This window comes from Hydractinia symbiolongicarpus, chromosome 1, assembly GCF_029227915.1.
Source record: "Hydractinia symbiolongicarpus strain clone_291-10 chromosome 1, HSymV2.1, whole genome shotgun sequence".
Classification (NCBI taxonomy): Eukaryota; Metazoa; Cnidaria; class Hydrozoa; order Anthoathecata; family Hydractiniidae; genus Hydractinia; species Hydractinia symbiolongicarpus.
Window position 1 is genome coordinate 4,606,859 of NC_079875.1, and position 11,207 is coordinate 4,618,065.

At 32.4% G+C, this 11,207-nt stretch overlaps 1 protein-coding gene across 1 annotated transcript; it reads left to right on the forward strand.

Annotated features, from left to right (window-relative positions):
- Positions 1 to 7,559: 7,559 nt before the first annotated feature.
- Positions 7,560 to 11,140, forward strand: LOC130632269 (GPI mannosyltransferase 4-like). The gene is made up of 2 exons (XM_057444461.1): positions 7,560 to 9,119; positions 9,725 to 11,140. Exons 1-2 carry the CDS (start codon positions 7,707 to 7,709, stop codon positions 9,953 to 9,955), a joined length of 1,644 nt encoding a protein of 547 aa, XP_057300444.1. The 5' UTR covers positions 7,560 to 7,706; the 3' UTR covers positions 9,956 to 11,140.
- Positions 11,141 to 11,207: the final 67 nt, after the last annotated feature.

Here is an 11,207-nt window from a genome sequence, read left to right on the forward strand (position 1 = left end):
ATAAATTTAAATTGTGGAGTATAAACGTCTTAAATCTTTTATACATGTAAGAAACAAAATCACTGTTGGATCCTTTGAAGAACTAAATGCCAGGTATCTTTCTGCCAGGTATTTTTTCGTCTATTTACAAACTCAGTAAAAGTTTTTCTTTCACTTTCTTATCAGCGTATTTTAAATGATTTCAGAGCTTATCCAGCTTGGTGTGATAACATTGATGTTGACCCTGAACTTAACAGAGAGAGAGAGAGACGTTTTGGAGGAGTATCGTAGTAAACGGACGTTGAAATATACTGTATTTGACGACCCCCTTGTTTTAAAAGACGGGTGGATTGGAGAGCACAGTAAAAGTGGCATTAAATCGTGGCCTTCAATAAATTATCTTGACATCGCAAACTACATCGGCTTGAAACAGCCTGATTTTCTAAGGCGTATGCAAAGTGATTACAAGCAAGGAAAATTGTCACATATTTCACATGTCAGTTTGTTCGTGAGATATTTATAAATACAATAAGCAAAGACTCAAAATATTGTATTTTGAAATGTTGCGTAGTTCCTTCGCAAAGAGTCAACAACAAACCCTACTTTGTTTGGGCAATAATTGTAAAAGATACTCCAAGTCGACCTGGTGGACAAATCATAAGTGCTTATTGCTTGTGTACCGCTGGGCTTTATGGTGAATGCAATCATATAACGGCTATGTGTTTCCGCATTGAATACGCAGTAAGAGCGGGCATGACTTATCCTAGCAAGACCAGTACATTACGTATATGGAACATCCCCTCAGGAACGAAAGTAAATACAAAAGCTAAAGAGATTAGTGAAATACATTTCGATAAACCACACTACATGAAAGATCACGAGGCTAGTCAAAAAATTATCGAAACTAAAGTAAAGTTTAAGCTATTTTCACCATCTGATCCCAGTCGTCTAAAAAAGCTTCAAAATAAAGATAACATAAGAACAGAACTATTTGCAGTTATTTAAGACGACATTAACAGGCCTGGTCAGGAGACGCGTGCTATCACATGCGCACACGCCCACACATTCATGCTGACACTCTTATGCTCGGCTGGTGCATTACACTGAGACTCGAACGAAAGATGGAAGACCATTTGGAACCATGCCACAAGTCATTCCAACCTTCATCGTCACAGAGAATACTGCGAGAAAAGTGCGCGCCCATACAAGTTAAATATAACCAGAACATGGGAGAGGTTAGGTACCCTGTACTTTAATACAGCTTTCAGACGAATGTTCTCGTGATGTAATACCAAAGAAAAAACATGTTGAATAAAGTTTTAAAAATATAGCAAATCTGCCAACACATCATCGTGTTCTATTCGATTTGTAATAATAATAAAAAAATTGTATATTGTATTAAAAAGAAGTCCAGAAGTTCTTTCTCCCACACGACACAGCAGGCAATAAGTCAGCCCTGCCCTCGGTTTTGTGAGGAAAGATGTTCTGCAAAGACTCTAACAATTGAGTCTCCTGTACAGTTTTTCTTCATGCTGGTGACAAGCATTTTCGAAGCATTTTACCGGCGACTTCTGCGATATACAACCTAATAATGCCCTAACCTAATAAGTTCATCTAGAAACATAAAAAGCCAGTTGGCAGTGAACTTATTTTTGATCAGTGACGACTGGATTATTTTGAGTTTTATTTTACAGATCAAGCATGTGCATGTCGTAACTTTTTGTTTCATTGACCACTCACGCAAACTAATTTGCACGAGCTTTTGTGATCGCACGTGGATCGCTCACGCAAATTAATATACGTGAGCGATTTAGCGCTCGCGGGGGTACATTTTCCCGACCAGGCCTGCTTTAAGGGCAGTACCTTGTGGGAATGTATGGAAGGCATTAGCATATCTAGAGAGGCAGAGAAAATGAACTCAAACAAGGTGGAAACGTTTTTAGAAAATAGGAAACTAGACAGCAACCAAAATATTTCTTCATTCAAAAAAGCCTTGTTTATACTGATAAACATATTAGATATCTCAATGAGGCAACAAAAAATCAACATTCAAAATGGCACAGTCATAGAAAGGGTTGAATCACTGCATCGAATTTCCACAGAGTATTTACAAAAACTACCACAATCAACCAAAAAAACAGTTTCCGCTGATGCTTTAATTTCTGACCTCATGGGGTATAAAGACAATCCTACAACACATGCATTAAAACATGGAACATCTTTAGAGCCACATGCAAAAAGAAAATATCAACTTTTAAATAAAAAAAAACATAAAAAATTCAAAACACAAGACTCTGGTCTTGTTGTCTTGAAGCAATATCCTTATATAGGTTCATCTCCTGATTTGCTTGTAGAATGTGAATGCTGTGGAGCAGGGTTAGTAGAAATAAAATGCCCGTTCTCAATCAAAGATCACATTCCAACTAGCAATAATCTCTCTTATTTACATGAAGTTACAGACGAATTAGGAACTAGGATGACATTAAAAAAGAACACCAGTTACTATTTTCAGGCCTGCACCATGGATATTTTCAAGAGAGAATTTTATTTGTTGAAGACTTTTGGACTGCTTTATTAGAAAAACTAGATTTTTTCTGGACGCACTACATAGCACCTGAATTATTACATAAAAATATTATCAATAAAGGTTCAACTAAATGTTCTACTTCGAAAAATAGTGAAGATGACAAAAACCAAAAGCAAAATGAGTACACCAGTTCCATAAATAATGTAAATATCATTCCTATAGCATCTTCAACATCTAACTTAATTGGAGAAACTCCAAAAAGAAAAATGAAAAAATCAGAGCCTACATTTCAAACGCATGTTAACAATAAAATAACAGTGGATTGCAATAAAAATAAAAGTAGAACCTCTTAATTCAAAAGTAAAAACTAATACAATATTAGCATCACCAGTGGATTTTGTTATTGCAGCAAAAGAAACAATATCAACTAATACAAGTGTCATAAATGTAAACAACAAAAAAACGATTAAAAAGAATCTCACTAAACTATTACCAACCAAAATTGTAAATGTAACAGATGAGCAGTGCACAAAGAAAAGAAAGAACAAAGATAACTGTGGCAACAAAATCACCAGCAAGACACCTAAAGTGGAAAATAAATATTACTGTAGATTTTGCAAAAAAGAACTCCCATATGCACCTAAATCATTTGACGAAAACAGTATTGGTTGTGATAAATGTCCACTATGGTATCACTTTTTCTGTGTTCAAATAAAATCAGAAAATTTTCCACCTAAAGATGAAGAGTGGTTTTGTCCAAATTGTAAATAAATTCTAAAACAATGTATACGTTATATAGCTAGGTTATTTATTATATATATTTACTTTTCATATATCGGCTTTTTGAGGTTACATAAGGCTGCACAAATTATAACAATGTCATCTAAGTGACATAAAAGAGTTATAGGAACTTCTTTTGCAATGAGGTGAAACTTTTTCAAACGAGAAATAACTTGTTCAACCAGAATTTGGAACTTTTCAATTTTAGTGGTTTTTCTAACATATGCTTGTGACATTTGGCTCTGACCTCTTACCTGGTGGAACAATTATATTGATACAGCGAGCTGCACATTCATCAGCAATTTTGAATCCTTTATCAACCATTACATCTGTCAATGGTTCAACAAGTCTAAATATCCAGGTTGTATTGTTTGTCAGGAATGCAACCACTATAAGCTTTTGATATAAATGCTATATGAGTATTAGGTAAAACTACAACCAATATTTTAGCAGTGTTATGGTGATTGTAACTAGACCAGGTTTGCCGTTGTGCTATATGATTTTTGGGGGTCTGAATGAATATTTCAGTACCATCAGCTATTGAATTAAGATTTTGAACATCTCTGAATCTTTGAGGTCTTGTAGCAGCAATATGTCCATAATCAGGAAAGTAAACCAATGATTTCCATACACTTGCTGTTGCTTTTGCCCAGTTGCAAATATGCGACTAGATATAGTAGCAGAAGTACCAAATCTTTGAGTTAAATCTTGCCGTAATAATCCAAGCCTAACTCATCTTTGACACATAACTTTGATTTAGGACCAGATTTATTTGGTGTCCTTTTATACTTTTCTAACTAGGGTAATATTGGTTTCTTTAAGTCCTCTCCATTTACGTTTGACATATGGTGTAATATATGAACATAGTTTATTGAATAATATTCTGGAAGTAATTCCAGTATAAAACATAACATCTTCATCAGAATTTAATAACAGCTCATTAACAGGTTTCTTGCATGTACAGTTTTTTACTTTCTCTTCCAGCTGTTTATTAAGCCTGTTGAGAGTGTTGACTTTGTTAAGAAGAGCTTTAATAGTCAGCTGCAACAGTAACTTTTCCTGTTTATGTTGTGACGGGGCATTTTCAACAGTGCAACATTTTACAAAAATACAGAAAAATGGTTAATAACTACTCAAAAACAGGAACATTTTGAACAGGTAGAAATAACTATGTGAAGTAATTGGAAGACTATAAACAGAATTTATTAAATGTGCTTCCTTCTTGGTGAATTCTATTAGTGATGCAATCTGTAACTCTGTAACGTATTTATCCTTTGCATTTTTTAATGTGGAAACAGCAACTTGTAAAGGAGATTCCGTTTTATGTGAAGATTTTATCTGACGCATAACTGTCTTAGCTTATTGCTTACAATTATAACCTATATGCAATGATGGAAATGGGTGACTATCAGTATGCATTTGTGAAACAAAGTGTTTGGAACATACTCTAAAAGACTTTCCTGGAGACCACAACTTGTTCCTCTTTACTGCATCCATACAATTTATCATATGTAGCCAGATTTTCCTCATCATACAATCCTTCTCAGTTGGAAATGGAAACAATCTATTAAAAATAAAAGTTTATGTGCATTATGGCTGTGCAGCTTTAGTAGCTCTAGCTAGCTGCTATACTTTAGCTGTAGCTAGAATAGAAATAAAACACTCCTTTTCCTTCAACTTCAATCAGTTTCTTTCAATAAAATACTAAAAATGTATGTAAAAAATGCTTACGTAAAAGGTGGTTCGCAAGAACATTGACTTTCACTATGACATACTTTATGAACGTTGCATATTGATTTACGCCATTTTGTTAATAAATAATCGCCATTATTACATCCTGTTACGGCACAGTGTCGAGACATTACAGCTAATTTGATGAACTTTCGATTAGAGTATCAATTTTCCAATATAGCTAAATGTTTTTGACAGGGTTTTAAAGTTTGGTCTTCTGGTGAAATGCAGTGTTTACCTACCAAAATTCTACCATTATGAATTTCGTCATTTATGAAGATGCGCGCATGATTTTTTGAAACTGGAAAGTTGTGTATTAACAATTTTTTCTTTAATTCTACCCTAAAAATTACTTCCAGTACTTTGTACAACACACAAAGCTACAGCCACGTTAAAGAATGGGGGATGTTTATCGCATTGAACCGCAAACACTGCACCACCAATAAATGATTACAATCATTATCAAGCATTACCACACATTACCCCTCCTAATAATATAGTAATGCGTTCCTCATAGTGTTGTTGCTAAGGGACCGTCAACAAACAGTTTTCGTCTCCGTTAACGACAAATTGGCCGTTAGGGGGGGGAGGGGTAATGCATTGTCTGTTAAAAATATAAAAATAAAAATGGAGAATTTCACTTTCTTCCCTTTTTTATATCTTTTAGGGAAAATATTCAACAAATTAAAAAATGTTTCTACAGTAAAAATCCACCATAATCTAGAACCGGTTGTTAAAAAAATGGATCTTGTGTTCGTATGTTCGTAAGTCTCCACAAAGATTGTTCCGTTAGGCGCAGGGGGGGAGGGGGCAAAATTCTATTTAACGGCAAATTTCCCGTTAACAGAGACGAAAACTAACGTAGGGGAAATGGCCTTGCCTTTAAGGGACAGGGGGAGGGGCAGAGTCTAGCTGCCAATTTGCCGTTAACGGAGACGAAAACTGTTTGTCGACGGCCCTTAATACTATTAAAAATTAAATGTGAATATTACATTTTTTTGAAAAGAACAAAAATTAAACGAGAAGTCAAAGCATCTTGATCATCTCAATTTTTTTATGTCTTATTGTTTTTATATTTTTTTTGCTTTTGTTGCCGCTGAGGTTCCTGTTCTTGAAGAACTTAAATTATAAATTGAACATGACATAAACTGAAAAGATATATAATTTATTTATTTGTCGTTTACCATATTATTATACATTTGTGGCGATGTAGCTTTTTTGGTTTAACTCTCACACATTGTGTGGGAGAGTGTTTCATTCCCCTTGGTGGAGATTCAATATGGACGCCTTATTGTTACCATAGCTCCAAGTTAATGTTACCATAGCCTTGAGTTAACCCAACCTTGTGAAGGAAATTGACAAGATGGCACACTGTGTGGGGTGTTGGATGTTACAGGGAGTTGTCTGGTAGAGCGCAATTGGGTCTGCGTAGCTCAAATGAGCTCTCATGTGATTAATGCCTTTTTATTTTTATTTATAATTTATTACTTTTATTATTTTTATTTGTGCCTTTTTATTTTTGTTTTTATCTTGTTATGTTATCCTGTTGTCTGTTTAACAATAAAAAGACCCAAAGTTCTGTGAAAACACTTTACTTTATTATTGAATAAAATATTCATGAGTTATTAATTAATTATAACGTGTTATTGGGTCTAACATTTCTTCATCATGATTTTTTACAGGTAACAGCAAAGATCTTTTTAAGATTTGCTTTTTCCCGAACTTTTGCCGAACACTTTCCTCCATCTTGTTGAAATTATTCGAAAACAATTTTGCTGCGATAATTATATCTTTGGCTACCGAACTTTGCTTTTTTTTAACGCAGTTCATGCTTAAAAATAGTTAAATCAGTTATAAAACAGTTATTGTAACACAAAATATGCTGTGTTTTCAGAATCACGTGTTGTTTTAAGTAAAGAAAGTAAATTTTTTTAAGAGCTTCCCAACCATATATTTTTCAACAAACAAAAATTTTACTGAGGGGAGTGTCCGACAAAATGAAGTGGAAGGGTGAATTTTGGTGTATAATTCTCTTTCTTCTTTTTATATTTTTTTTATGGAGATACAACCTATGAAGCTTCTAAATCGCGAGATTGTGTATTGAAGTGACAAAAAAACAACATACAAACGTTTTTCATTCTAGAATAACGAGAAAATGTCCCTTTAAAAATTAAAAATCGCTGCATTTTGTTCTGAAATAAGAAGAAATGTTTTTTCAAAGCTTAGATTTCTTATGTTTTATAAAAATAGAGCAATGAAAGCTAAATTTTTAATAAAATATGTTTATTTAAAAAAAAGTATATAAATTTCAATAGCTTTTGTGGTTGTTAATGCTTTTAAACATAACCTACATGTTGCATGTGAGAACAAAAGGCTTCATCAAATAGTATTTTTATGGTTCATGAATGATAATGACATTAGAAATCGATTAATCTAAGCAAAAGATACATGGCCATTCCTTATGTTGACATGAGGTCATTACAAGTTACATTTAAAAGGTACTAAAAACGAAGTATGTCAACTTTAAAGCTCTGTTCCAAGGTTTACAAATGGTTTAAATGTATATAATTGATAGTATGTGTCATAAATGAAATATACATAAATGCAGTAAAAGTTTAGGTGCTGAAATAAAATATAAAGAAGTGCTGTTATTTTTTACTTGTATTCCAAAGAACATTTATATATAGCAATGGTCAATAAACTGAAAGTTATCAACTTAACTTTATATATTGTTCGAATATATGTGGTTTTTGTTATACCGCCTGGTTATATCCACCCTGATGAACATTTTCAATCAACAGAGATTGCAGCTAATGATATTCTTAAATTAAAAGCAGTAAGAACATGGGAATGGAATAATACTTATCCAGTTCGAAATGTTTTATTTCCATATATAACAGCTGGTTTGCCATTTTGGCTGTTGGATTTAGCAAAAGTGTTTTTAGACATACAGCTTTCTACATACATATTGATTTTCCTGCCACGTTGTGTTATGCTTATTTTTATTCACATGGTTGAAGGAATGGCTGTCAAAATGCTTGAATTAGGGAAGACAAGAAGATGTACACATGAGCTATTTTTATTCGTGTTTAGAACATCGTACATATCTATAGTTTTTTTAAATCGACTATTTTCAAATTCCTGTGAGACATTCTTGTTTACAGCATTTTTATATCTTATGTTCAAAAAATTAAAATGTGCTACTAAATCAATTTTCTTGGACTTTGGAATTGGTTTAATATTATCATTTGGATTCTTTGTACGAGCTTCTTTTTTAATGTTTGCATTTTATCCTTTATTTCATGTTTTCATTGTAATGGTGGTGAAGCTACCACTATTGAAATTTTTCACAAAGGGATTGAAAATGGCAATTTCAACCATGATTGGATTTATTGTTGGTGCTTTTGTAAACATTATGATGGACTCATATTACTTTTCAGATCAAAAAATGTTTTTACTCCAAGTGACGCCATGGAATTCTATTAAATATAACACCAACAAAGAATCTCTTAAGGAGCATGGCATACATCCAAGATACTTGCATTTGATTGTTAATATGTTTTTACTGTATGGCCCTATGTATGCGGCATTTCTGTTAACAGTCAGTCGATTACTTTTCTCTTGTATGAAATATCGCAATGTAAAAACAGAGAATATAAGTCAAGAAATTCAAATTTTCATGTCAGGCTCATCTATAATACCAGTCCTGTTTCTCTCTGCTATACCACATCAAGAACCTAGATTTCTTCTTCCAGTGATTGTTCCAATGACATTCTTGTTTGTCTGTACCATAAACAAACAATTTTATGTTTCATTTTTCTCTGTTTGGATTGTGTTTAATCTTCTTGGTGTTGCATGGTTTGGATTTTTACATCAAGCTGGTGTAACTCCAGTAATATCTATTCTGAACAAGCAGCTGCAATACCCTGATGGTAAAATACATCAAATAATATTTTGGAAAACATACATGCCACCTAATCACTTGTTTGGCTTGTCTATGGACAGAAAAGATGTGACTATTTTAGATTTTAGTGGTGCACCATTTTCAGATGTTATTATTCATTTAAATAGCAAAGATAAAGTAAATATTTCCAGAGATGAGGTAAGCAAAATTCAATTATCTTTTATTATTTTGCTTTTTTTAGTAAAGGCCAGGATGCACTTGTATAATATCATTAAATATATTCTATAATACAGTTATAATATTTCTACAATATACTTATAATTTGTTAAAATATCGTTATAATTTCATTTAATTTCATAACATTGTTGCCACAATAACGCTAGCAGTTAATAGATCTATTGTCACACAAACAAAAGGCATTCGAAACCAAATCACAAACAATATTATTAAAATCAAACTCGTTTGATTTTATTCAAATATTATAGCCATGCAGCAAATTATGAGGTTATGACGCACATGCCAGGTGTTGAAATTATACATATTATAGCTATATTATAAGAAATTATAACTCTATTTTAAACATATTTTAAGAAATTATATTGATATTTTATAAGTTATATTTCAGTGATATTGTACAAGTATATCAGGCCCTTAAAAGTTAAAAAATAGAAAAAAACAGTATAATATTTCGTTTTTAACTTCAGATGCTTTGAGATTGAATGCAGCTATAGTGATGCAATATTATGTCAGGCTAATGTTGGATTATATTACTATTGTTTTTTTTTTTTTTTTTTCTGTTTTAGACTTTTTGGTTTGTGGTGCCAAATTTGCTTGGAAAGGATTTACATAATCGTAAAACTTTTAAATGGAAATTGAAGGCTCAAGTATTTCCTCATGTATCCGCAGAAAACCTGCCTGTATCAGAAGTGAAAGAATTTATACAGAATATCTCTTTTAGTACGACACTTGATGAAGTTTTAATGTTTTTGAAAGACATATTTTCATTAAATTTGTATGTAAATAGTGCAGCTTAAATATTTTTGCCATGTTGTTGCAATGTAAAAGTAATTTTGTAGGACAATGTTGTAATAAATTGAAGAAAGTATGCATTAAATTACCAACATTTAAAGATTGTCTACAACCATGTAATACACGTTATTCTTTATAACAAGTTAAACGTTTAGCTAAAATGTAAACAAAAACAAATAGAGGAAACAAACTTTCGTATACTTGGGCACTGAAAAATGTGAAATTAAATTTCAAGTTTTATACTAGTTGATCTTATTTTTCAATGTCAAGAAACTTCTTAATAGAACTTTAGAATGTTTTCATTGCGTTCGAAAAACTGTAGCTAACTGGAATTCTTTTTCTTCAGGTATTCAAATATTTACTGTTTTTCAGAGAATATGATTTCTACATAAACATATGGTATTGTATTCTTTTATTCTCATGACCTTAAAACGTAGATCAATTTTGGCATTTATTATGTTTTTATCAAGCTACCAGGCACTAGATGGGACGAATCATTCATCCATCATGTTAAAAAACAACATCCTTGGTCCTTCCAACATTTTTAAATATCATTTGTTTTTGTTAACCCCATTTTAGAATTGGTAGCTAGTCTATATTAAAACCCACAAATGCAAAAAAATTTGAAAGGAAAGCCATGCTGATGTGAGCAATAATTACCGCTTTTTAGGGGTTTTAATCTCTAAGTCTGTTGTGGACATTGACAAGTGAATTTAAATTCCAATTTACTGAATTTATTATAGAAATAGACTATGTATTTAATTGTGTGGACAAACCTTAACATTGTCTGAATTTGTGTTTTGGAGGATTGCGGACACTATAAATATTGTTATTGTAGATATTATTTCGGTTTGTCTGTTCAGTATTCATATTACTGTGGAAAGTTTATCATTTCTTGAACATGATACTTTAGTAGGCGACGTTTCGGGCGATCCTTCTCCCATCATTGGGCAAAGTAAATTGATGTTGCGCATGTATTTATATAATTGCAGAGGATCGAAATTCATAAAAATTAACCAATCAGAAACGAGCTGATAATTACAGTTAATTACGGTAATTAACATTTTCGGACCTAGATGTAGGTAACTACTTCTTCTGTAGGGCTGGTAACCAAATCTCAGGAAGTTGATACAAGATGCTTTTTATGTGTTTGTTACGTTCTAGACTGTTGATGGTTTCTTTAATCTTCCTGGCCGTTGTTTTAGATTCTCTATCAATGATTTTCTTCTCATCCCAATTAAACTGATGACTTCTGCT

What these genes read in the sequence shown, in the direction of transcription:
- LOC130632269 (XM_057444461.1), top strand. Translation starts at nt 7,707, where the DNA reads ATGGTCAATAAACTGAAAGTTATCAACTTAACTTTATATATTGTTCGA. An exon ending in TAAATATTTCCAGAGATGAG is followed by an intron (nt 9,120 to 9,724) that starts GTAAGCAAAATT and finishes TTTCTGTTTTAG; the next exon opens with ACTTTTTGGTTTGTGGTGCC.